General features: G+C 40.6%; 2 protein-coding genes across 7 annotated transcripts; one reads left to right on the forward strand and one right to left on the reverse strand.

Annotated features, from left to right (window-relative positions):
* The first annotated feature begins 7 nt into the window (after positions 1-7).
* Positions 8-7,282, forward strand: smad4a (SMAD family member 4a). 2 transcript variants are annotated; one of them, XM_082538765.1, is made up of 11 exons: positions 8-164; positions 1,869-2,161; positions 2,267-2,441; positions 2,677-2,706; positions 2,786-2,989; positions 3,221-3,328; positions 3,774-3,824; positions 3,936-4,119; positions 4,220-4,388; positions 4,550-4,688; positions 5,434-7,282. In XM_082538765.1, exons 2-11 carry the CDS (start codon positions 1,922-1,924, stop codon positions 5,643-5,645), a joined length of 1,512 nt encoding a protein of 503 aa, XP_082394891.1. In that variant the 5' UTR covers positions 8-164; positions 1,869-1,921; the 3' UTR covers positions 5,646-7,282. The 2 variants fall into 2 exon arrangements, with proteins under 2 accessions (XP_082394891.1, XP_082394890.1); XM_082538764.1 differs by having other exon boundaries at positions 9-517.
* Positions 6,438-27,869, reverse strand: rfx3 (regulatory factor X, 3 (influences HLA class II expression)). Of its 5 annotated transcripts, XM_082538762.1 has the most exons (18): positions 26,623-26,644; positions 26,455-26,535; positions 22,077-22,189; positions 21,869-21,957; positions 19,157-19,415; positions 16,839-16,913; positions 16,344-16,525; positions 16,090-16,209; positions 15,843-15,967; positions 15,635-15,750; positions 14,321-14,436; positions 14,005-14,159; positions 13,793-13,890; positions 13,220-13,369; positions 12,900-13,108; positions 12,641-12,794; positions 12,435-12,477; positions 6,438-12,302 (listed from the first exon to the last, which is right to left on the reverse strand). In XM_082538762.1, exons 3-18 carry the CDS (start codon positions 22,182-22,184, stop codon positions 12,022-12,024), a joined length of 2,280 nt encoding a protein of 759 aa, XP_082394888.1. In that variant the 5' UTR covers positions 22,185-22,189; positions 26,455-26,535; positions 26,623-26,644; the 3' UTR covers positions 6,438-12,021. The 5 variants fall into 5 exon arrangements, with proteins under 5 accessions (XP_082394888.1, XP_082394886.1, XP_082394885.1 ...); XM_082538760.1 differs by lacking the exons at positions 26,455-26,535; positions 26,623-26,644 and adding an exon at positions 27,713-27,869; XM_082538759.1 differs by lacking the exons at positions 26,455-26,535; positions 26,623-26,644 and adding an exon at positions 27,253-27,686.
* Positions 27,870-27,906: the final 37 nt, after the last annotated feature.

Below are 27,906 nucleotides of genomic sequence, written 5' to 3' on the forward strand. Positions count from 1 at the left end.
ATGAATAGGTTCGCTGTGACAATTTAGTCACTTTTCGCTCTCAGATATGAGCTTTAAGCTCACAGCAGCGCGGCGATTTTCACTGTCTTTACTGTAAAATAAACAAACAGCACCGCAGCGGCACGCCTGTCATCTCCTGCGTGGGCATGCGCAGATGGAGCGTGGTGGGTGGAGATTTTTTTTTGTTTATTTTCGTGGCTAACTAGCTAGTAAAACGCGTTGTTGTTAGCATATATATTCCCCCTCACATTATCAGTGAAGTATAAGAAGTCGAACATATAAACGAGTGCGAGTTTAGCGAGTATTACACTGAAACGTTTGACGAGGTTTTTAGGTTTGGGTCCATCACAGGAGACCCTCGCGAGCTAGGCGTGAAGTTGATGAATGTTAGCGTGTGCTAGCAAGCTAGCCGAAATAACGCTAAGGCGAGCTAGTTAACGCTGCCACTTCGTAGATAAAGTAAACCATATATTATCTCCTGCATCCAGGAACAAGGCTACAGCTCGGTGGTATCACTGTAAGTGCGCAACATTTCCTCTTTGATTTGTGTTGTGATTTATATATAGAATTAGTTGATTAGTAACCCAGTGTTAGCTAATGCTAACAGAGGATGAACTGGAAATTGCTGGCTCTCCTTATTCTGTTCATTAATTGTTCATTTGCTAAACGTGCATTAATATGAATACACAGTTATTCATGATCACGAGCAGTGTAGTACCGACCAGGCTGGGCTGCATCATACTGGGGTATAAGGGATAGAGGAAATATAAAGTTACCCGCTTCCATTAGCTATATGGTGATTTCATCTTAAATCACCAGTTTTAAAAACAACAACAAAACAAAACATTTTTTTGCTCATTCCTCTCCGATATGCCTAAAAATGTAATGATCCATAGTTTGTACAGGTATAATTGTGGGTGTGAAGTTTTAGCTAAATATGTGTAATACTTTTAAAGACACATATTTTTCAAAAATCTGTCAACTTTCAGCACGTTTTCCCCACTTTGAAATTTGAGGCCTTGTTTGAACACGAATATATCAAAAACTATTAAAGATAAAAGCCTGAAATTATCACTAGCCTCTTTTAGCGTTATAGGGAACTAGGGGTTGTAATTTGTGACCGATACCAAAAACAGACAATTAGAAATGTGAACTTTTCTTTTATCTTAGTCCCAAATTGCAGACTCTGATTGGCTTTTATGGTAAGAAAATTTCATGCTCGTATCTCGAGCATGGCCCCAGAGTTCAAAGAAAAACATATATAAACATTTAAGTTCAAATTTTACAAAGTGGTCAATCAGAATGTTTACACTGATTTAAGATGGAATGACTTTATTAGGACAAAGGCTAGTTACATTTTTTTTGTGAGACTGTAGTAATAAGTAAAACTTTAACTGAGTATCAATTTATTTTTTCAGAAATTGAAGTTATTTTGCTCCCCGTACAACACACTGTATTTGTCAATGCAGTGTTGCTAATGGATGAATGGGAACTTTGAAGCAATGGTTACAAATTAATTATGTGCCTTACAACTCAGATGTCAGAATGACAACATTGTTATCAGCACCTGTTCATATGTGCATAAAGTTTTGAATCAAAGATACAGAGACAACCTTGAGCAGTCTTCTTTGGAAAAGTTGCCAGAAAAACTCTTCTTTCTGTGGCCAGTACATTGAGTATTATGTCAGTTAGTTTTCTTCCCCACCTGAGGTGATTCACAGATTGATTTTTACTTTATGAATTGTGGTGTGAAATCCTGATTATCATCTCAACTCTCACTGAAGACAGTTCTCCTCCTGCTTTAGGTTGCTAAATTTGGGCAACAGTGACTCGACGGTAATTTTACCTTCTCATTTCTTCTGGTAAAGGTAAAGAGGATACAGCTGGAAAGCCTCCCCAAGGTTGAAACCTAAGGAGCAAGATGTCAATCACAAGCACCCCCACGAGTAATGATGCCTGCTTGAGCATTGTGCACAGCCTCATGTGCCACCGTCAGGGAGGAGAGAGCGAAAGCTTCGCTAAGCGAGCTATCGAGAGCCTCGTCAAGAAGCTCAAGGAGAAGAAAGATGAGCTGGATTCCCTTATTACAGCCATCACTACAAATGGAGCTCATCCTAGCAAGTGTGTCACCATACAGCGGACTCTGGATGGACGCCTACAGGTAAAGTAGCAAATTCATACTTCTGTGTTTGTTGGTGTTACACCCTGTGATTGTAAATTGGAAAACTTAAGGACCTGTCTAATGTGATGCACCTCTTTGCTCTAGGTGGCGGGGCGGAAAGGGTTTCCCCACGTTGTCTATGCCAGATTATGGCGATGGCCTGATCTACACAAGAATGAGTTAAAACACGTGAAATATTGCCAGTATGCGTTTGACCTGAAGTGTGACAATGTTTGTGTCAACCCATACCACTACGAGAGGGTTGTCTCTCCTGGAATTGGTGAGTAGATTTTAATTTTTGAGTTATTAATATATATATAGAGTACTAATAAAGGGCTTATATAAGAATGTTACGGTTTATTCAACGTGATCATTTTCTTTGATGTCATATCTCATATTTATACATAATATTTAGTTAAAATATCCAAGTTTCTTGCCTAATTTTTACTCTTGATTATTAAGCCACACTTAGAGTGATGCTGATTAAAATGTCTCGCTGTTAAATGTGTTTGCAGACTTATCAGGACTGACCCTCTCAAGTTCAGGTAGGGTGAGCATTTTCTGTTTGCTCAATATAGATTTCTGTGAATGTTCTTCAGTTCTAACCATGTCCTGTTCTGCTAGGTCCACTCTTAGTAAAGGATGAGTATGACTACGATAACCAGCCATCTCACTCCAGCTCTGAAAATCACCTGCCGACGATCCAGCATCCACCGTCGAGGCCGGGCCCACAGGAAACATTCAACAGCCCTGCTCTACTTCCCCCATCAGAGGGCAGCAGTTCAGCTTCTACTTCTGCTTTCTCGACCATTAGTGCCGGACCCTCAAGTAAGTCACGAAACAGTGTCAGCACCTTCTGCAAAATTAAAATAATGCAGCTACTTTAAAAACACTGTGAATCTAAATGTTGCTGTTTTACACTTGGGGTTTGTTAGATTTAAATAAGCATTTTTTAAGGAAATGAATTAATTTGATTACTTATTTAGCCAAAGTTACTTTTATTTAGTCTTTTGTTTTAAGCTATTTATTAATGGAGCTGTTTTAAATGTATGCTTACAGATCCTACCCCGAACTGGAACAGAAACCCCAGCTTCACCCCAGCGGGGCCTCAGCACCAGAATGGGCACCTACAGCATCATCCGCCCATGCCTCACACAGGGCATTACTGTGAGTGAATATAAAACATGCACAAGTTCTGCACAGCTTGGACAAGTCAAATCTGATAAATTCATTTGTAATTTTCTGCGTTCAAGCCAGTGGAGACAAATGTGCTTTTAGGCTAATTAACCCTGTTAAGTAGTTTAGTTAAAGACTGGCTGCTGTACACATTAGTATTCTACAGAGACGTGAAGCCAAATAGGTGATGGTTTATTTATGAGTTATTGAAGATATTAGAGATAATACTTCTGTGTGAGTGGAGTTAAGCTTATCAAATTTAAAAGTTGATTTGAAAATTAGTAAAATAGTCTTCACCATCGATGTCTGGTCAGTGCATTATGTTTATGAGTTAGCCTCTTTTGGTCATTTCTAGCTGCTATGTGTTCAATACTCATTTCTAAATAAAATGTCTCTGTTTAAATACACGTGTAATTATTTTCAACATGATTTACAGGGCCTGTTACCAATGAAATTGCATTCCAGCCACCCATATCCAACCACCCTGGTAAGTACTAAGAAGAAGATCAAAGACAGTTTGCTTTTTAAATTTTTTTTTATCCCTAATTGTGCTATGAGTGAACTTGATTGACCTCTGGTTGCTTGCTGGTTGTTTCAGCTCCAGAATACTGGTGTTCGATTGCATACTTTGAGATGGATGTCCAAGTTGGGGAGACGTTTAAAGTTCCATCCACATGTCCAATAGTGACTGTGGATGGCTATGTCGATCCATCAGGAGGGGATCGCTTCTGCTTGGGTCAACTGAGCAATGTCCACAGGACGGAGAACATAGAGAGAGCCAGGTACTATGTCACACACTTTAAAATATATCATGATATTGTTTAGTGAAGAAATTCATGTCAAATATGGTTACTATTTACTTCCTGTCCTTCATGTCGTTAGGCTCCACATCGGCAAAGGCGTGCAGCTGGAGTGCAAAGGTGAAGGAGATGTCTGGGTGCGCTGTCTGAGTGATCACGCAGTGTTTGTGCAGAGCTATTATCTGGACCGAGAGGCTGGACGTGCACCTGGCGACGCAGTTCACAAGATCTACCCCAGTGCTTACATTAAGGTGCGAATAGCATAATTATGAGATTTGGACTAATGATAATCTCAGTAGATTATGTGAAGTGTCCCTTTTTCGTTGTACTGGTAGAGAATTTTAACCATATATACACGGAGTCTCTCAATATTTGTAGACAGATTTTTAGCATTTGCCTTGTCCCCTGCCAGGTGTTTGACTTGCGTCAGTGCCACAGGCAGATGCAGCAGCAGGCAGCGACGGCTCAGGCAGCAGCTGCAGCGCAAGCAGCTGCAGTCGCTGGGAATATTCCAGGTCCAGGCTCCGTGGGAGGCATCGCCCCTGCAATCAGTGAGTCTTCTTACTACCACTCTTAGCCTTGAACAAGTATATTGTTATGATTACTTGTGTTTTTATGACAAGCTCTATTTTTGTTTGGTAAATGTTAAATATCAGATAAGAAACTCTGACCAAAGCACTTTTGAGCTAAAATGTATTTATTCATAACCTGTTATGCACAGTTTGTCTTTTTATGCATTAAAGCAAACAATGTTTTCCTTCCTTTATTTGTTGGTTTTGTCAGACTGTTTTGTGAGACTTTTTAAAAACAACTTCATTTTCTTTAACTGTCAATGATAATGATGATAATGAAAGAAACGTCTTTATAGCTGACCGGTGGTGCAGTGGGTAGACTGAGTCTTTTCTGTGTGCGTCTTGCATGTTCTTCCTGTGCCTGTGTGGGCTTCATCTGGCTACATGCAAATTTAGCTCAATTGTGCATGGATGAAAGGTAGAAAAAGTGCTTGAAGGGTGTAGAGTAAAGCACTGTATGAATGGATGACCTTTAGTCTGCAGTGCTTTGAGTAGTCAGTAAGGCTAGAAGGCTAAATTAAATTTAGTGGAAATGCAGTACAATATGCAACCTGATGTGAGTGGGACGAACGAGTATATTAGTAATAGTCTCTGTGTGGTAACTGTACCTACTTAGTATGTTCCACACAGACACACGGATTCAGTTGCCTCACGTTTCTCTGCTTTGGTTTGGCCTGTAGTGCCACGTCGATCTAAAAATTGCCGCTTGTAATTTCCCCTGCAGGTCTGTCAGCTGCTGCAGGCATTGGGGTCGATGACCTGCGCAGGCTGTGCATCCTCCGGATGAGCTTCGTGAAGGGCTGGGGGCCGGACTACCCACGGCAAAGCATTAAAGAGACACCCTGTTGGATTGAGATCCATTTACACCGAGCCCTGCAACTACTGGATGAAGTTCTGCACACCATGCCCATAGCTGACCCTCAACCTCTTGACTGAGTTAAAGCATAAGAACTGTATTAGGAAAAAACTAAAAAAATAAATAAATGAAAAATAACAGTTAAAAACAGAACAAAAAAAAATCTGACTCTACTCTTAAGAGAAAAACTCCAACTATAAGCCTGGAGTGCCAAAGGAGGACTGCAAAGGAGTAGGAAGGAGGACATGAAGGCCAGCAGTATACTCCAAAACACACTTCTTTAAAATCCAGCACTGCAAGCAGTTTCCAGAATTCTGAGAGACTCCAGGTTTGCAGTTTCAGTGACTTCCAAACAGCTGGAGGAACATGTGAGTCACACTGGGAGGACTCGCAGCGCAGTGGAAGACGACGGCCATGAAAAAGGAGGCTGATTGTTTACTAAGTGAGGCTGCTTAACATCAAACGAACACGGCCTGTGCCTCTCTAACCTCAAGGCTGAGGTTACAAAAACACTCAAGGTACAATGATAAGAATTAAAGAAAATATTTTCACTGAGAATATTAGTGCAGCTTTAGTGTTGATGCTGTGCGAAGCCAATCCATCCATTTTCTTGCGTAAATTATTTAGTGAAATATTCGGCTCTCAAACAATTTAGGTGTTTGATCCCAACTCATCCTAAATGTGATTTCAGCTGGAGTATACGGCCGGTCCAGTCCTCCTCTTATGGCTCTCTTATACGGCTTCATGTACCTGGAGTTATTTCCCCCTCACAGATCTGGACATTAATGTAAAATTATGTTCTACATTACCCATGCTCTCGTAAACTGTAATCTTGCTTATTTTTCCAGTGCTGGCAGTCCTTGTTTGATGTGCTATGATTTATATTCTCCTTTTGAATTTTTTTTTTTTTTGTAATAACAGAGCATTTTGAAAAGCCCATCTTAGATGAACTCTGTTTCTCTTTCAACGCCATAAAACTTTCCTTTTTTTAACAACCAGTCAAGGCTGTTCTAACCCTGAGAAAGTAATGGCTTGGACTGAAAAAGCCAAATTTTCATTGAAATTAGGAAATAGTAAAAATAAAAATCTCACGCCGGTGTTGATATGTTACTGTATTTCTTTTACTAGCTTAGTGTCTTTTAGCACTTTTATTAATTTGTAATTAATTTGTCTTTTTCATAGTCTCATTTGTGGTTACTTGTCGTAATCATATAATGTTAGCATAGCTGAAGGGTTTTCATTTCAAACTACTTGCGGTTTATGTGCTATCTGCCCAAAATCTGTTTTTACTTTCAAACACTCACCCGCAGCAGGTTTGACTGGTGTATTTGGCTGACTTCAATACTTTAGAGACACTTTAGGTGGAGTATTTCTTTAAGATGGCTCACAATTACCCATTTTTATTTTAACGTATTCTAGCTGAGTAACTGAGGGGTGAACTGTGAGAGGAAGTGTAAGCCATATTGATGCCAAAAAGCGAAAAGGTTATTGGACCGTAGTCATTTCAGTATTATGTCGCTTGTACAAGCTCGGTTTAAATTATCAGAACCAGTCTAGTTTTGTTCAGCATTATTGATCAAACAATATTTTTATCTGGAGCTCTGTTTACCTACAGCTGTTGCAGTATTTTATACTCTTTTTGCTACTTTTACAGTGATGAACCACCCGTTCTAAAAAAAAAAAAAAAAAAAAAAAATGCTGTACAATTTTCAAGAAATGCAACTTCATGCTTTTCTTTACAATTCTGCCATACAATCTGAATACATACAGAGTTCGAATGCTATTGATGTTTATATGTATGCATATGGTTGAATAAAATTTAATGGGCATCGCTCGGTGAGTGGATCAAGCTTGTTAAAAAGGACGCCGGCTTTGAACAAGAAAACGTTTATTACTGCAAAGACAAGTCACAAATTTTAAGAAAAACAACACTAAAGCTAGCCTGAGCTGAGATCTGAAATATTCAGAAAAACAAACTACATGTGTCTTTAATAGTTTCTATGATCATCAATACGACACACTAAATGATAATGTCGTAAATATAAAAGCCCCCGAATCATCCTTTTTTTTTTTTTGCTTTTTTTTTTTTTTTTTAATGCAAAATACACGATACAAATCATCCTACACATGTTGGTTTGCTTTGCCAATTTTGAAAAATATACATTATATGAAGAAAACTTAACAGCACACAAAAGGAAAGTCACATGAAGTTGTGTATATATTATATCAGATACTATACATTATCCAAAAAAAGAAGGGGGAAAAGTAATCACAAAAGCACTTTGAGCCAACATATCAGATAAAATGTTCACCAAAAGAACAAATGAAATAGTTAAGACACAAATAAATATACCTTTTCTGTTTTTGATATATACACACTTTTGTCTAGGGTGAAGCCAAATAGAAACCTTCCCTAAACGCCACTCCCAAATGCTTGTGCTTGCATTAGAGGGTGCTACAGATGGCCACGACTCACTAGACTGTCAAATGGCACTTAGAAAGAAAAAAAAAAGAAAGAAAATTACAAATCTCAAAACGGGTCACAGCATTCAGAAAATATTCAAAACAAATCACGATCATGAGAAAAAAAAAAATGAGAGAGCATTTTACTTACAGTTTTTATCATGGTTCATTAACCAGTTCTGTACAATAAAATGCAGGCAATCTACCATGAGCAACATGAGCGCGCGCGTGTGTGTGTCAAATCCAGTAAATAATCAGGAGTCCAGTCTGAGGACGTCTTTATGCTTCCTCAGCATTCTTAGTGGCAGCACCTGTGCAAGGAAATGTCTGCTCTGTAGCCTCTATCTGTAGCCCACCAGAGACCCAATAGTCACCAAGGCCCACTGCTCTGGCCAGGGTGAAATTAAAGGCACTGGAGTCCGCTATGGGTCAGTGAAGCTGCCATATTGTTCAGCTGAAGAGGCAATTCTCAGCTTTCACCAGGGTCTTATTTGGAAATTTGCAAACAGTGGTTACAAAAACAATCTTCATCAATCTCAAAGACACTCAGAAATAAAGTATAATAGTGTTGGCTGCATTAACATTGGTCCAGCTTTTGGGAAAGAGGCAGGCTTTGAGATTGAGAAAGCCAAATCAGCATCTGGCACAATCTGGTAAAAGTAAACTGGGTAAAGAGCTAAACTTAGTGAGAGAGATACAAAAATAAGAAGCTTCTAGCAGCACATGGCAGAGTGTGCAAGACCAGAAAGCACTTTTGATCCTAAAGGAAAACCAGTAAATTCATTTTAAGCCATTTTCACTTCGAATGCACAAAATAACTTTTCATCTCTGAGTGATAACATAATCCAGCTGGAGAAAGGTAAAAATGCCATTGCCAAGCAAAGAAGAAAAGTATTCTGCAAAACCTTTATTCCTAACAGTACACCCAGATTTACAACAAATTTGGACATTTTATAGACACAACCCCATGAAAGGAGCCTGTGGGAATGGTGCATTTCATTTTTTCAATTACGTGAACACATATTTATATAAGGATTTCCACAATATAAAAGAGATTAATAAATTCTCCATTTATTGGACATTTTTCATTACTTTCTCTGTTCTCTTAAGTTGCACTCAGTTTAATATTGAGAGCCAGGGCGTCAGTGTCTCGTCCGACGCTCTGTTTGCTTGGCTCTTTTTGGAGACTTTTCAAGCTGTTCCTATTCAATACAGTTAAAATCTTGGATTTATGTGAGCCTAGTTCTACAATACGATCAGTGACTTTTTTTTTCTTAAGCCAGCAGGACAAGTGCGGCTAGTGTTACACGTTGGCAGGGCAAGCAGGGCTAGTGTTACAGATGTAGCATAGGTTTAATTGGTGAGGAAGCTAAGTTTGGAAATGTCAGAATTTACTTTTCAGATATCCTCATCCCCAAAAGGCTGAACATCAAGTAGAGTCCACTGACCCAATAGCTGAAAAGACATTTGCACTTTCCCACACTTCCCTAATGTTAAGCATGTTTTCTACACAGGCACACAAGCAAGGCTAAAAACAAAAAGTACCAGTGTACTGCTAGCATCTAAAGATAGCCGCTGAAGGGCTGTGATAACAGCATTTTTTTTTCTTTACCCTTAAATCAACATAAATGACAAAAAAAGAAAAAAAAAATAGAAAAGAAAAGAAAATCCAGCCTTTCTGTACAGGTCTGCTCTTTTTTCAGCGGAATAATCAAGAGTTATCATTAGTACCCATTATAACATATGCATAAGCAATTTAACAAAAAGAAAAAAAAAAATCACAATAAATATCAATAAATAAACATTTTTGCAGAGAAATTGTACAGAGCATTTCAACAAGCATGAAAAAATAAGAACAGATTTATTTTAGTAACAAAATGTTCCTATTTAGAGGATTAATCTCAATATTCTCCACAACATAGAAGGCTATAACAGTTCAAGTATAGATGTAGTCTAAGGAATCAGAAGTTAGTCACCATGCCTTTCCCATTTCACAGTCTATGAACTAATTACAGATGAGCTACCATAAGAAACATTCACATAGAAACAATCAGATCAACCACGTTAAAAAAACAAAACAAAACAAAAAAAACTCCAACAACAAATATATGTAGTGTATCATCATTATATATACTATACATATATATCTCTCTATATCTCTTTGAATATCAGAAAATATCTACTTTTGGTCCACTGTACAAAGATGATCTTTAAACAGGGAACAAAGAATGAAGCATGTCACGGGCTAAAAATTGAAAGGAACGTGTGTCAGAGGTGAGAGAAAAGCAATGCAGACTTTCTCTATCGCGTTGAGATTTGTGCAGTACAGTGGTGTGTGTGCAATAAGGTTAGGTGACTGTGCTGCACGCGTCAAAGGGCTGGCACCACTGGTTTGAGGTAGGGTGACTGATGGATGTGTTCCAACAAATACACACAAGCACACAGACGCACAGGCATAAACACACACATGCGTACATAAAAACGCAGCGCACACATAAGCATCCATGTTCACAAACACGCACGTTCACACACTTCACACAAAAACGAAGGCTAATAATGCAAGAATAGGCCTTGAGAGGGCAGAGTGAGGGCAGGGGAGAGGCTACAGACCACGATTCAGATAAGTAGCGGGCTAAGTAGAGCTGAGCTGGAGGAAACAACGGGCGTGTCTGCGCCTGCATCCCTTGGTCTCAACACTGATGAGCCAGCCCAAATCCAGCCACGAGTCACCAGAAAAGCCAAATCTGTGGCTTGGACAATGCAGAAGGGCTGTAGGCTCTCTACAGCACACAGTCAGGACTACACGGGCAGCTGCATTTAAAGATAAGGCACTATGATAAAGCCGAGGTACATTAAATCCCTGACATTCCTTCTGCTCTGCAACATGGCACTGTTGGACAGGAAACAACTTCTGTGCGGCCCCAGTTGGCTCACTCTTCAGTTTCCTTGCGTTAGTTTTTGGTCCACTGCAAACTTAAGGAATTTCATTAAGACAGAAATTGCAAAAACAGGGGAACGTGTCGGGTGAGTTGTTTTCAAGATTACAGCTTGTCACATAAACAGAATTACAGAGCATCTAAAATTAACGAAGGCAAGCGTTATGCACAGAGTGCATAGAAAAGCTAGCATTAGAGACTTTTTTTTTCCTTTTCAACAGCCTTTCTTCTCAATTTCCTATATACAAGAGTAGCAGCAGTGACATCTCTTTAGGGTTTTTTTCCTTAGTTTTTATGTGGCTAAAAGCTATAAGTGTCTATCGTTGAGTGGCTACTAAATCATTTTCAAAGGGAACGGAAAAAAACTGCCCCATGATCCTTAATTTAAAATCATATATAAAGTTTTGTTAGCTACATACAGAAACATTTTTGTTCAACCAAAAGTGTATCAGCAGTTGGAATGTGTGACAACATGAAATCATACTAAAATTAGGAGGATTAACTAGAAAATTAAGGAAAAACTAAACAAAAACCCAAAACACAATGATAGCACCATGATTTCTTTTTTATGTAATATTAATTGAAATTATAGCAAAACTATTATGTACAATAGGTAAGGTCTTGAGTCAATCAATGCCTTTGCTCCACTGGGACTAGTGACATGGATTTGAGCTCTGAGACATCAGTAGTTATCAGTAGTAATTTGTCTTCGGGATAAAACCCATCTGCATACACAGACAGAGGCAGAAACGGGAAACATTTAACGGGTCGAATTAGTCCTTTTCCTTCAGGTCCCTTCCATCAGCTGCCGAGCACAGACTTAACGAGCACATCCAGAATCTAAGCAGTAAGACAAGGACAGAACAGCGTGGCCGGTGTATCAGCACTTCATTGCTCCTCCACTGACCCGGCTGGAAGAGGAGAGCACATCCACACCGGTGCAAACAGAGACAATGTGTGAAAAAGGACACAAACACCAAGACTTACAAAGAGAAAGATATGTGAAGAGTAACAGGGCAAAAAGAGGCCAGACAAGGTCAGCTGTGCCCCCAGACCCTCAAACAGAGGCATAGGTGTTGCCCGTGGTGCTGCAGTGGCGGATGGTCGGAGTACCAACAGAGGGGGTAAGGATGTGCTCAGTGTGGTCCTGTGGGGGCTGCGGCAAAGAGTGAAGTACACCAGGCTGGACAACACCCACCACAGGGTGGGACCCATCTTCTAGTGCCCCGACCTGGATCACCTGGATTACCTCGTGCTCCGACTTCTCCCGCTTGGCAAGAGGCTCCCCGGACTCCTCCGTGTCCTCTTCTAAGTCACTGTCCATCCCACTTGTTTCATCTAGACAGGAGAAAACAGCAAACAAGCATTAAAAGGAAGCTTTAGAGACGACTGAAGATGCAGAAATCATCACAATTCAATGACATAAAAAAATCTCACAATATTTGTAGCAAATATTATCATTTTACATACCTTTGTCAATGTTAGTAAGGGATAAGGTGTTGAGACTGTCAAACTGCAAAGACAAACAATTATCATAAAGAATTTTCTGTTTAGTTGTTTTCTATGATTTTACAGGTTGTTATTTAATATAGTGTATGACAACGGCACTAACTATGAAACATCATTTTAAAAAGTCAGAGAGAGTAAAGAGAAAACAAGATATGCAACATCTTTACCTCCCCCATGACACCAATAGGTGTCTCTCCAGTAGCTTGAGCCACACGATGTTCCACCAGGTAAAACATGTATTCGTCATACAGCAGTCGAATCAGGTGGAAGGAACCAAAGCTGGCAGCACTGCGTAGGGTCAGGTCCCTGATCACCATCGAGCTGCAGAAATATAAAACACCAAAGTGTTTTTGTCTTTTCAAAACAATGCTGCACACTCTCATGTGTGTCTCAGAATACACTTATTTCCCACCCTCTACCACAGACCTGTAGAAGGACCATTTTAGCAGGAACTGTCGAGCTGCCCTGGGGAAGCTGGGCCGGTGCTCGTAGGGCTTGAGGACCTGAGTGACCACATTGTCTAGCCACGCTGCCCATTGCTCCAGAGAGCTTTGCTGCTGTAATGTGGCCTTGAAGTCCTGCTCCAAGTGCTGAACCATTCCTTCCTCACACTGGCACACCCACGATGCCTGCTCCTATGCAACAGTCACACAGGGGTTGTATTTGGACATTTTCAGAAAACAATCGACAAAAAAATGAATAAGTGTCTATTCTTTGACACAGTAGTTAAGATCTTTAGTTCTTACCTGTACATTGGCAAAGTCAACACGATTGAGATCGCTGAGCATCTGGTTGATCTGTGATGTGTTTTGCAACACAGCACGTGCCGCCTGAGCCAGGTGGTTCAGAGATGTATATCTGCGCAATGTTTGCGCAAAGGCACTAACAGCGGCAATCTGTTAAAAGAAACAAGAGCCCAGATGTTATCTTTTTTAAGTACACATGCATACGTATCGTAAACACATTAGTCTGCTCTAGGTATTCATGTTATCTATTATTAAACCGTAGTGTTATTACAGCCAGGCCTTGAAGTTACGCTCAGTGCCAGCCACCATAATTCAATTAAGTTTTATTTATGTACCTGATAAGCTTTAATGCATCCTACTGCAAATCTTACTTTGTTAGAACTACTTCACCTTAGTTAGCCTGCACACAATTGCTATACATCTGCAAGCCACTTTACAAACCATCTCCTTGCTGTTGATCTCAGTCTTTAGGTTTCGATGTATGCATACTTAAGGGTGAGGAACACACTCATGCTTTCTAAGTATGTGATCTGAAAGCCATACAGCCAAATACAAACATCTGCAATAACATACCTTGGTCTGGATCATTCTCTGTGGAATGGCATTCATGGCATTAGTGAGCCAACTTTCCAGGCTTTTGGCAAAATTGCGAATGGCTTGAGTCAAGGCACCTGACAAATGATACAGAAAGGCAAATCTGACAACACTGCATTAATGATTGAGCTGTCATCAACATTAACACAAACAAACAAATAAAGCATGAGTCATGTGTGACTGTGGCTCACTGGGAATGGGTCTCAGGACATCAGGAATAAGGATCTCCACAAGGGCCTGGTACATTAAATGGTCGCAGGTGCTCATCCACTTGAGTACAGTTTCGTTTCTGCACAGCACCAATAGCTGTGATTTGGGGAGCCGCGCTTCAATCTCACTTATGCTGCTACAAAATGAAAAACAAAACACAACAAAACAAAAAAAAAAAAAAACCCCAGATTAACCTGTTTTTTTTTTTTGTTTTTTTTTTAATTTCTGACATTAAATATTTTAATATTTATCCTTCAGACACAACATACTGCATGTATATCATTTACTTGACCTCACCTGTTTTCTGTGACAGTAGCACCCTCTACAGTGTCCGGGGGAGAATAACGCCAGAATGTTTGCCACAGCTTCTCAATCAGACTGAACTGGAGGTTGACAACCACATCCAGGATAGCCTGAAATGAAAAGAGAACATTCATGACTGATACTGCTTTCTTTGTTCTTTTGAAAATAATGACTTCTAAAAACTATTGCTAGTCAATTCTGTTATATTGTCAGTTTTTTTTCCATTGCACTTAGTGCTAAAATGAAATTCCATTCCTTTTGTATTAACAAGCGGAAACCTTCAACACGGACATTAAAATACCAAACTATCTGCAAGGTTACACACTACTATGGGTTTGTAAGGACATTTTTTTTTTTGTTTAACTTTTTTAATTTGGATAAAATGAAAAGTTAGAGCTGTGGTCAACACTTGTGGATGATTTGATCCCTAATTTCTGGGTCATTATCAGAGTTGAGGAGAATGTTCTGTTTCAAAATGTCAGCTGCTGGCATTTACAGATCTGTCACACCTGATCTTTTCGAAAGTTCCCCCACTCTCAATCCAAAAAAACCCAACAAAACTTTAAATTCACAGACTTCTTTAAATTAAGCAAAACTGTACTTTACTGTATTTTTAGTATTAGCAGCTTTTTGTGGGGCGGCCGTGGCTCAGATGGGAGAGCAGGTATACACATTTGAAGGTTGGTGGATCGATCCCTGGCTACTCTAGTCTGTGTGTCGAAGTATCCTTGGGCATGATACATCCATCAGAGCGTAAGTGCGAATGTCAGATTTAAAAAAAAAAAACATTTCAAAAAGTGCTTACACACAGATCGAAAGAAAGAAAGAAGAAGAAGAAAAAAAAAGCACTGTATGATTGTGTCTGAGATTGGGTGAATGAGACTTGTAGTGAGAAAGTGCTTTAGCTGCTCAAAGTGAGTAGAAAAGCACCATGTAAGTAAGAGCCCATTTACTGTAGTTCTTGATTAAGAAAAAAAGATGGTGTTATGATTGATAAAGAGAACAAAACTGACCTTACTTTGACAGAGAAAAACAGTCTTATTAGAAAATAAGTGGAAAACATAATATGGGCCCTGCAGAAATTAAGTTAAGCCCAGGTTAATAGTCTCACACACACACACACACACACACACACACACACACACGATGACGCATCAATGAAGGTGATAACATTGAAAGGGATTACTCAGCCATCTTTTAGCATGAAAGAGGATCCTGACCCGTTTCCTTTGTGACATCAACTTAAGTGCCCAGTGTGCCGTGTGTGTGTGAGACGCTGCATTGAATATAAAAAGCACTTTGTCTAACCTCACAGTGCTCTCTGTAAAGGGACTGGAGAGCTTTCACATCATCTAGGCTGATGTTCTCTGTATTGCTCTGTCCAAGGTCCAGCTCTACAAAGTCGGGGAGTGCCCGCGACGCATCTGTTGGAAGTGAACACAACAGAATCATCTAAAAGACATAATAGCCAGTATATGTCAGTTCAGACTTTTGGATAAAAAGAAAAGCCGCTGACCTAGGAACTGCTGGTGGTGCTGGCTCTGTGCTATAACTGTCTGCTCTGCAGCACCAGGATGGTGCTGCCCTCCACCTGAGTAATTCTCCCCAGAGCCACCATCAAACTTCTGCACTGGCTTGAACCTTAAAAAAACAAAACAAAAACAAAACAATAACAAAAACCCCCCAATACCAAAATCACATTGCTTCCTACCTACTAAAACTACAACTTGCTAATATTTCAGTCCAGGCTGTGTGTGCTCTACCTCTGTTTCTGCTGAACAGGCTGCTGTCTGAGTGCCATGTACTGCATGTCTTCTTGGAGTCTGTTGAGTGGGGAATCTGGTTTCACACGTATACCATAGTAATGATATTTGGAGTTCCCTCTGCAACACAAACCCCAAAGTTAAAACACGCTGATAGACTCACAGTGAGGAGGCGGGCATATTTCTAATAGATTAAAATGTCAAATCCCTAATGTAACAGCTTTTCTTTACTTAAGAAGATAAAAGGCGCTAACCTTGTCCCGAGGCGTCTTGTACGGAGACCCATGAAGATGGAGCGGATGAGTTTGCCAAAAGAAGCTGCATTTACAGGGTCCAATTTCTGCTCCTGGCAATGGCGCAGATAATGATTGTAGAGAGTAGATCGTGGCAGACTTACTCCCTCTGCTGTCTCGTAGTTGTCCAACAGCCACTGGAGCTACAACAGCAAGAAAGAATTGTTTTTCATGACATTTTTTTTTTATCTTCCTTTTTAACTTAACAGACTTCCATGTTGGTCCTTACAAAAACCTTAGGCCAACAGTTAGTAAATATAATACTGCTCCATCACTGCTCTGCAAAAGCTTCTATAGCAGCCAGAAAATTTAAAGCGGTAATAATTAAAACCAGCAACGAAAATAGCAGGCACCACACTGAACTTAAATGTACAGAGACTGGAGGGAGGCAGCAAGAGAGCGAGTTTAGCAAAAGTTAAGGTTAGACGTGGGCGAGCGTTCATAAAAGCAACTTACATGGCTGTTGAGCAGCGAGCTTCTCTGACTGGATAAACCCTCAGATTTTTGGAGAGTCTCAATCGCCATTTCAATCTGATAAACCACGAAGCACAGGACAACAAAATGTAAGAGGGGAAAATGAAAACAAAAGCAAGAAAAATAAGAGTTGATGTACACACATGAATAGGCCACAAGCAAAAAAAAAAAAATGCAATCTAGAAAAGACTCCAAAGCAAGCACCGCTAAACCCAGGCAGAGCAGGACAACCTGTCATTCAGGAAAACCTTTCGAGATGACAATGACTCTGTAATACCAGACTGGCTCTTATTTTACAGAGAGGGGAGGCATGAACACGAGGCATAAAGTTAACCATTCTCAGTTCAAAACTATTTAGTGCTCTTCTGGTAAATATGTGCTGTGTCTCAGCGTGATTCCAATAGTATAAATTAAAGTAAAAACCAAACACTTAGCTCAAGTGAGGGTGATTGCATAGTATGTACGCCTGGCTCTTAGTTCTCAGCAGGTCATTGTAGTGCAAGAACATTTACTTCCAAAGTGAGATATGCAGTAGTTGGAAATATGACTCTTAAAAGACTGTTTGAAAGCTAATAATTTAGATGAAGTGTACATAACAGTCCAGGAAAAAAGTAAATAGACCCAGTGATTCAACACCTTGTAGAAACATTTTTAGCAGCAACAGCTTTTCAGTATGACTATCAGTGTCTCTCAATGTTATGGAAAAATTTTGGCACACTCTTCTGTACAGAGTTGGTTTAGTTCTTTCTGGTTTGCAGATATTTAGTTATGCACAGCTCTCTTGCATAAAAGTCCAGATCTCATTTAGACTGAGGGCTGGACTTTGACTAGGCCACTGTAACACCTCCATTCTTTTCTTTTTCAGCCATTCTGTTATAGATCTGGTGCTGGGCTTGGGCTCATCATTGTGTTGCATGACTCAGTTTGGGCAAGCTTTAGCTGTTGGACAGATGGCCTGACACTTGATTCTAGAGTATTTTGGTCTACAGAGGAGTTCATGGTGAAGTCGATCACTACAAACTGCAAAACAAGCCCGAATCCTCAGCCCTCCACCACCGTGCCTAACAGCTGGTATGAGGTGATTGTGCTGATATGCTGTGTTTGGCTTTTGCCAGATGTGGGGCTGTGCTATATGGTCAAACATCTCCACTCTGGTATCGTCCATCCAAAAGATAGTGATGAAGAAGTCTTCTGGTTTGTTCGGATACAACTTTGCAAACTGAAAACTAGCCACCATGTTCTTCTTTTTAAAGAGAAGAGGCTTTCTCCTGGCGACCCTTCCCAACAAACCATACTTCTTCAATCTTTTTCTAATTGTGTGGTAATGAATTTTCTTCTTCTTCTTTTTTGCAATTTCTCCAATTATTGCACAGTCTTGGGGTAAATTGCTGGAAAGATTGTGACATTGTGTTAACCCACACCTGAATGCTCCAAACCAGCAAACTTCTGCTTTTATAGAGGTGCTCACACTTGCTGATGATCAATTAATAACGTATAATTAGCGGCACCTGGCTGCTACTTAGCCTCTTAATTCCTATGCAAAGCAATAAGGGTGCACGCAGGTCTTCATAGACTTGCATAGTCCTGTGAAACCTGACTGCACATGTTGTTTTATGAGTAGATATTTTCTAAAATGCAAAATATTTTCTTACAGTGAATTCAGATCATCATAGCAAAATAAAAAGGCTACGATTTTCCCTCCTTACTGCACCTGTCTCTTAGCTCTTATCACTTCCCTGTCTTCTTCCTCAAAGATTGGGAATAGTAGACATATAAAATAAGGGATAAAAACAAACCCCTATATTGCTCAAATAACATTAAAGATGATAGTGAACACTGCCGGTAGAAGTTACATCACTCCAGAAACTCCCAGCCTACACAGTGCATTTCATACATTAGCACCACATAATGACCAGAGATAAAGCACACGCCACACAATGAAGGAAAAGTAGCACGCTAAAATTGTCTATGTATGATATGGTACAATATGTGCACACATGAAAATTTTGCACACATGACATAACTTCAAAGTTTAAATTTGGAACTCTAATTAAGAAATGGCCGATCCACATTTCGGATCAAACTCGTGCATAGATAGATGAAGCATGACAGAAACAGCATTTATGCTAATAGGGAGATTCCAAGCAAACTATTACTGGCCTGGATCTTACCAGGCAAAATTTATAAGTTACCAAATCACAACAAACTACATAACACTACTCAGATCAAGAAACAAACACACAAATGCAAAGAGGGAAAGGTAGACCGAGGACCCACACAGTCGATGCTATGCAACTTACAGTAGCTGGTGAAGCTCGTGCGGTCTGGGTTGCAGGGTGGGGTCCAGCACTGTCCATGAGGTAAGCCCCAGAACTGCTGCTGATTACCTGACCCCCCGCCAGACCCATGCTCATTCCTCCAGTGCCCCCTCCTCCATTGTTGGTCATGCCATGTGACGTCACCACAGTGGACACCTGTGCTGAGCTGCCCTGTGTGTCAAAGTAGTTCCCTCCACTGTTCTGGCTGTATAGCGCTGGCTCTGAGTAGGAGTAGGTTCTTCTGTTTAGAAGAGATGACAACAATCAGCCAGTGTGCCCAAAGTAAGGATATAAAAACTACAAACGTTTATACATGGTAAATTTATTTAACAGACAATTTAAAAATAGGTGTTATTGTGGATTTTGTGCTTTTAAGATAATTAAGTGCGACAGTGGTGCACTGGTTAGCACTACACACTACCTAATTTGAAATGTGACTCTATTGAAACATCAACCACCAGCATGATACAGTGGGGCAAAAAAGTATTTAGTCAGCCACCAATTGTGCACGTTCCCCCACTTAAAATGATGACAGAGGTCAGTAATTTGCACCAGAGGTACACTTCAACTGTGAGAGACAGAATGTGAAAAAAAAAATCCATGAATTCACATGGTAGGATTTGTAAAGAATTTATTCGTAAATCAGGGTGGAAAATAAGTATTTGGTCACCTCAAACAAGGAAAATCTCTGGCTCTCACAGATCTGTAACGTCTTCTGTAAGAAGCTTTTCTGTCCCCCACTCGTTACCTGTATGAATGGCACCTGTTTGAACTCATCATCTGTATAAAAGACACCTGTCCACAGCCTCAAACAGTCAGACTCCAAACTCCGCCATGGCCAAGACCAAAGAGCTTTCGAAGGACACCAGGAAAAGTATTGTAGACCTGCACCAGACTGGGAAGAGTGAATCTACAATAGGCAAGCAGCTTGGTGTGAAAAAATCAACTGTGGGAGCAATCATCAGAAAATGGAAGACATACAAGACCACTGATAATCTCCCTCGATCTGGGGCTCCACGCAAGATCTCATCCCGTGGGGTCAAAATGATCATGAGAACGGTGAGCAAAGATCCCAGAACCACACGGGGGGACCTGGTGAATGACCTGCAGAGAGCTGGGACCAAAGTAACAAAGGTCACCATCAGTAACACACTACAACGGCAGGGAATCAAATCCCGCAGTGCCAGACGTGTTCCGCTGCTGAAGCCAGTGCATGTCCAGGCCCGTCTGAAGTTTGCCAGAGAGCACATGGATGATACAGCAGAGGATTGGGAGAATGTCATGTGGTCAGATGAAACCAAAGTAGAACTTTTTGGTATAAACTCAACTCGTCATGTTTGGAGGAAGAAGAATACTGAGTTGCATCCCAAGAACACCATACCTACTGTGAAGCATGGGGGTGGAAACATCATGCTATGGGGCTGTTCTTCTGCCAAGGGGACAGGACGACTGATCCGTGTTAAGGACAGAATGAATGGGGCCATGTATCGTGAGATTTTGAGCCAAAACCTCCTTCCATCAGTGAGAACTTTGAAGATGAAACGAGGCTGGGTCTTCCAACATGACAATGATCCAAAACACACCGCCCGGGCAACAACAATTTTTTTTCACATTCTGTCTCTCACAGTTGAAGTGTACCTCTGGTGCAAATTACTGACCTCTGTCATCTTTTTAAGTGGGGGAACTTGCACAATCGGTGGCTGACTAAATACTTTTTTGCCCCACTGTATACAGTGACATAGCATAAGTCAAGTAAGCACAAAAGTAGCCTAAGCAAGATTTTCCCTGGACATTAGAAGTAAAATAGGAAAAAAAGGCTCAACACTGATTGTCACATTATATACTGAAAAATATTGTCTATTTGGGATGTTCTATCTTGGGTCGAGCTTTTTAACCAGCCGCTTAAAGTCATGCTTTTCTACCATGAAACCGAATCAATAATGTCCATCCACACTTTGTTCTTCCTGTTCCATGTAGTGCAACTAAAGAGTGCAGATACTGATGCTTTCTTGAGTCATTTGTTTACTTTTGGGTTGCACATGACCAGCTGCTAACATCCTCTGGAACAGCCTGGTTGTGCTCAACAGTATGTTTTTCCGTCAAACGGTGAATCATGTTTGTTGTTTAAACTTTGAGTGGAAAAGGTTTTTTTTTGCATATTTTGCAAAGTATTGTGTTAGAGATAAATCGACATCGGACGCTGAGATGGGCCTCACGCAATGACATGACTGTGCTTGTGTCACTGCTGTACATGCTAGGGAACATTAAAGCATGTAGTTGCTACAGCGACGATGTCATGATAAGACACTTTTATATCCTGTATTATCGCAGCTGATATAACACGGCATAGCCGTACTTCTGCATTTTGTTTGCGTCACATATCGGCTTGGGCTTGTTATTGAGTGTGGATCTAACTCTATTCCCTAGACTCAAGAGACTCTTGGAAAGCCTCACAATTTAAAAGAAAAGACTACTTCAGGTCATTTTCAGGTGACTAAGCACCATCAAACACAGGTCTCCACACCACAAAGAAAAGAAATCTAACACAAAAACAACCATGCACTCCCACCAACATCATGTGCTTGTGACATGAATGATGGTGTGAAGAGACCAGGGAGGAGAAAGAACAGGCTTCAGAGATTTTACGTTAATATCTGTGGAGTGGTGTATGAGAAGTCTGGCTAAGTGACTCACATGGTGCCATTGGTGAAGACGCCACTGTTTTCCTCGACATACTGCACCTGTGCTGGGTAAACATGCTGAACCTGTTGAACAGTCTGGGCCTGGAAAGATAAATCGCAAAGGTTATTAATTAATCAACTTGTTTACTACACTTCTATATTGAACTAAGTAATACAAACATCCATTTCATGTGCACTGGCACCAGGCAGGCTGGACATACCTGCTGCTGGACGGGGACCTGCTGGGTGGAGCCAGTAGGCTGGACAGGCACAGTGGTCTGAAGAGGGACAGTGGAGGTGGAGTCAGCGCCTGCTTCAGGGGTCTGCATGGCGCCTAAATAAGAAAGGGAAAACACTAAATCATTGTAGACCAGATGGTCTAACCTGTAAAGCAGCTTTTTACAGAAGTTTAAAATTAACACAGGACAACGTTTTGTTAATTACAATGTATTTAATCTAATATAGTGCTGAATATAAGAAAAGCTATGCTCAAAAATGTGTGCAAATTTTGAATTTGGCACCAGCAACACATTTAGAAAAAGTTGCGACCAGAGCAACAAGAGACTTGGTAAGTTATGTAAAGATAAAACCTGGTGAATTGTGTCACTTCACCAGCAGCATAGAGGAATCCTTGAGCGTGAAAGACTTTTATGGACAAATAGGTACAGGTTAAAGCTCATCAATGTAAAAGTACAAGGAAACTGGGGGGAGTTTCATCATCTGTGATATAAGGCTGAACAGACAAGACCTTCAAGGCCTTGTGAAGTACTGCATTGAGGACAGGGACAGCTCAGTTGAGAAAATGAAATCATGGACTCATGAAAACTTAATGTCCTTGAACACAGTTTGTTGATGTATTTAAAAAAGAAAAAAACAAATAAAAAAAAGAACAAAACAAACAAGAGACCCTGTATAATCATAGTGTTTTCTGTATGGGAGGACGGATTGAGGTAAAGTGGAAAGAGGTTTGACCAGGGAAAATGATTTTTGGAAACCGCAAACACCTCTGGAGTGAAAAAAAGAAACAGACCATTCAGCTTTTTAAATGCAAACACTTCAAAAGCCAAGCATGCCAATATGGCAGTGTAATGCACATCTATGGAATACACATTAATGCTGAGTGATATATATAACTTTGAGGGGAAAATATGTTGCGATTTGGGGAATCTTTTTACAGAAAAGGGTTTATTTCCTGCCTAACCACATTGTGCATCATAATAGCATGGTTATGAGTTCAAATCTGCTAAACTGGCCTGTCTGTAGTCTGGACCTGGTGACTCGATCATCTGGACCATTACGAAAGCAAAATATGACAAATAAGGCCCCAAACTGTTTGAGTAGCTAAAAAAAAAGCCTACATCAAGAATGGAATACCTGTTTTGCTTGCTCCTCAAATTTAACGACTGACTTTTCAGTCAACATGTATAGATTGTTGTTAAAAGAAAAGGTACTGTACCTTAGTGTTCATCATGCTTCTGCCCACCCCGAAAAAACAAAAAATGTAATACTCTATTCACAGCTAAATAGGGGGTTTATATTACTTGTAATTATCAGTGTAGCACACAGCTAATACTAGTGTGCAATCAAAGATCAATGAACACCAGTTCTAATAGGCAAATACTTTTGATGCACCACCCAATCCACATGATTTGGTTAGGCCACGACATAAAATGTAGGAAACCTTAGGTACCATCACAGAGCCTTGTATGTTCTACTGAAATCAATGCTAATAAAACAGCTCTAGACCAATCCTACGGAAACACCTGTTTCTGCCCTCTGGTACTCAGTGTGCCGAGAGCCTCATGCTTCAGTGACGCATGATCCTGTCTCCATGTTCACAGCCATAAACCAAGTTAATATTTAACAAACTCCAAACAGATGCTGCTTCTCATTTCTCTAACCGGCACTACTTTTACAGGTTTATGTTACTTAAGACTTGCATGAAATAGTATTAACAAAAACCCCCAAAACAAAACAAAAAAACTGCCAAGAACAAAATACCTCATTACAGATCTTTACCAGATGGGTTTAGTACTAACCAGAGACCTATATTCTACATCTATATTCTACATCTTAAATTTAAGACTGCATTTATATACCTACTAAGACAGACTTTGTGAAATTAAGGACAATAGGGAGAACAAACCCGATGGTGAACCTGTGTTTGTGAGTTAATAATAGTATGGCTACGCTCGGCTCCATTCCTTTCCTTTCTAGGGAAAGGCCACCTCCTTCCCACCACAGTTTCCATGAACAAGCCTCTCTTGGTTAATTAAGCTGGGTCTCCCAACAGCTTCAAATCTCTGCAGGGACAGCTCGATCTGTCCCTTCACCTGACACTGGCTCCTCTCTTTAGACAAAAATTATCACTTGATTCTTGTTGAGGTGACCAACCTCAAATGAAAACAACCGGGTAGAGTCAACAGTAGTAGGTGCAATGAAAATGAAAGAAATAGCAGGGCAAAAGGAAAATCTCCTTAAGACACTGAAAGTTAGGACAATACGCTGACATTCTAACAACAGGATTAAACCTTTACATGCATGCTACAACAAACCAGTAACTTGGTTTAAAAGCCGGTGAATCCAAGCTACCAACCCTATTAAAGGGCCACACCTCACAAACTTCAGCTTTGAGTTCATAGGAAAAACCATGATGGTGTCTATCACAGGTGTTTAGCCACCATTTCCTCACACGGCTTCATTGTGTCTTGATTTTATTCCTGCAAGACTCTGTATCTCTAGGACTGGCATTCTTCCCTCATTTGCTGTTTTGGTCATGGTGGCACAGACTGTCTAACACTGTCCATCAGAAATCTACAATAGATGTTCAAATGATCTGGTTATGGCAAGCCGCAGTTAATAATTCACATTGTTTTCATACCCGCTGATCTATTTGGTAAACTTGTTTGCCCTTGTGCAAAGGGGAGTCTGATATTAGAAAACACCACTCCCTTCAAAATAGAAATGTTTCATCATAAGATAAAGGTGACCACTTGGAATAACTTTGTATTGATTTGTAGTGACCTTTCCATCTAAGGGGGCAAGCGGACCCAAACCGCATCAGCAGAATGTCCCCCACAGCATAACAAGGGTCAAGGGTTTAGGTTTTTCCTTTAATCTGTCAACCATCTGCATATGAATGCTGAGAAAGGAACTACTTTGAGAGAGGACGTAGGGTTATATTCCACAATGCAGGTGGAAATCTCAAGTACAACTGATCCCACCTAATCGTAGGAAAATAGACCCTGCACCGCAGCACACTCTTGCTGCCTCACCTCAGCCCCCTCCATAAAGACACACACACACACACACACACACATTCATACACCTCCTGCCACACCATTCAGTCACTCCCTTGTGGCCCACTTAAATGCTGTGCTCCACTGAGCAAGTGCAAGCCCTACAAAGACTCAGAGGAACAAAAGCCACCAAGGAGTGCAACATTTTGCTCAGAGTTTTTTTCCCCTCCTCAGTTTCTCCCGCTAATGCCACAGGCAACAAATAGTAAAGCAGGAAAGGTTCACAGTCACAGCTACCAGAAAATACAAAGAACTATAATTTGCCTCTCTAATGATTATGTATGACAAAGTTGGAGTTCTTATGCATTAAGCCAAGACATAAGAACAGGTGAACAAGCTTGAAAAGTACACCACACTCAAAGTCTCGCTTTCTATCGCTCTTTCTCTTTCTCACACAAACACAGCACCACGATCACCGCTCATACAGCACCTGTGAGATGTAATTGGGAGCTGAAAAGGGAGGGGGTAGGGGGTATGCAAAGTAGCACGTTTGTTTAGGAGCTGTGTTCTAAGATTGTAAAGCAGGAGTTGTTTGTAAGGACTGCCGATTCTGATTTTGATGTGAAAAACCTGCATAAATAAAAGGCAAGCATTAAACATTAAAACACTGATATGCCCAAAAACGCATAGCTGGAAAATTAAGTGCTGATAACTATGGTCATCTAAAATCTAAATGCATCCTTTATAATCTTTACGTGTCCCCCTTTTTACATTACTATTGAAAAGCTGTGGCAAATAACAAAACAAACGTGCTGCCGAGCGATGAAAATGGCTGACTGAATAATTGAATTAATCAGCCCCTCTTTAAGTGATTGGAAATGCAACAGGATCCAGGCAGCAGGTGGCATGGTACTATTTCTGCCCTAGTGGACTACAGGTAAGTGGTAACATGATCTTATAACTAGCAGTCTCCAACATCCTGTTTATGTGTGTGTGCATTTGGTGGGAGGGATGACCTATTTTGGGTTGTATATGCAAACAGATTAATACATTAACATTATTTTGAGCTTTAGCTTTTATTTTACAGGTGGTATGAATTACTCTGGTGCAGTGAGGTCCAGCTGCAGGTGAGAGACAGGCGTTTCTCGTACAAAATACATAAGCAATCGCAGTGAAAAAGCCAAAGATGACCAACAGTTGTTGTGTATTGTTTCTGGATGCCTTCTCTATGACGGATGCATACAAATAAATGAAGATGGTAAAGAGTCCCCACAATGCTGCAGATGTGCCCATCTTTCCCTTCTCAGCACGCGCGCACACACACACACACACACACACACACACACACACACACACACACCTGTTCTCTTGCCTAAGGGAAATCAGAGGTTGCAGGTGAACAGGTGGACTCGAGAGTAATTGTGATGCAACGTTAAGAAACCTACTTTTTTATAAGAAAAATCTGCAATCAGATTAAGGAATGTTCAAAACGTGAATGAAATACAAAAACAGAATAGTTTTACTCAACTCAAAAGCAGCCTGGAATGCCCACAAACAAACAAACCCCCAAACAACCTCCTTTCTGTTGAGTGCCATAATAAAAACAACACACTTAACCCTCCTTCAATTCTTTGATACTCAGGGTACAAAAAGATGAATTATAGAAATACAAAAATGAATTTCTGTCTTTAACACGGAATCAATAATTCTGCATTATTCTTATTGTGAGGATGGGGTGTATTAACTGTTACCGGTCCATTTGCTGAATCAATAATACAGATTAACAAAACGAGTCAAGAAAACATCACGCTGTTTAAAGGATAATCCGTTAAGTGTTGTTTTCCTCAAAGCTGCCCACTGCAAAACTTAGCCTTGCGTTATCAGTCAGCTTATCATTGCCATCTGATGCCACAAAGAGGGCAGATGGAGAGCTAGCGAAGCTATCTTGCTCCCTAAGACAAAAGGGAAAGTAATGGCTTAGCTATTGTCAATAGCAGTAAGTGTGTGTGTGGAAGGCTAGCTCACAGCACTTTCCATTGCTAATCGACGCACTGATCTTGTATGAGCAAACAGCTGAACCACCCGAAACACAAACTTGCAATATCCCCATAACGTTACCCCCCCCCAAAAAAAAGAAAAAAAAGAGAGAGATACCAACAGGCATTGTCAGAAGGCATCGGTGGCGTTAGCAACAGACACCTGCTCCTGCTCCAGCTGACCAGTTAGCATCACTGACTAGCCAAGACCTACGCTACCATTCAGCATGACAAGTTTAAACAAATAAGTTACGCAGAAAACACAATTTCCAGTCCAGCTGGACGCGTTTCGGCCAGTTTTAGCCTCACACAACGCAGTAAGAGGCCGTAGCTAGCTAACGGTAGCGAACAGGACCTCTCACAGCAGTGGGCATTACAGGCAACGTTAGCAAGCAGGCTAACACGTTACAAAGAAACACCCTCGCTAGCAAACTACCCCAGCGATTCATCGAGCCTTCATTCATCAGCAGACAAACATAAACCCGAGCGATAATATTTTCTTCAAAAGAACCAAACAAACTACAACGTGACGCCAGAAGAGAACTGTGCGTTGGCTAAAAATAGTAAAGAGTTTAAGCAAACCTGAGCTGTGGACTAGTTGATGAAGATGAGGATGGTGGAGGAGGTGGTAATGATGGAGAGAGAGGTTGTTGTTGGTGGGTTACAGTCGCCAGGACTACGGTGACTATGGCGCTGCCTCACTGGGCAACAGTTGCTATAAAACTGCAGCGCGCAACATTACAGGCAGGTGGGAGGAGATTATAGCGCACCTAAAA

Source organism: Aulonocara stuartgranti, assembly GCF_965226115.1.
Source record: "Aulonocara stuartgranti genome assembly, chromosome: 7".
In the NCBI taxonomy this organism is placed as follows: Eukaryota; Metazoa; Chordata; class Actinopteri; order Cichliformes; family Cichlidae; genus Aulonocara; species Aulonocara stuartgranti.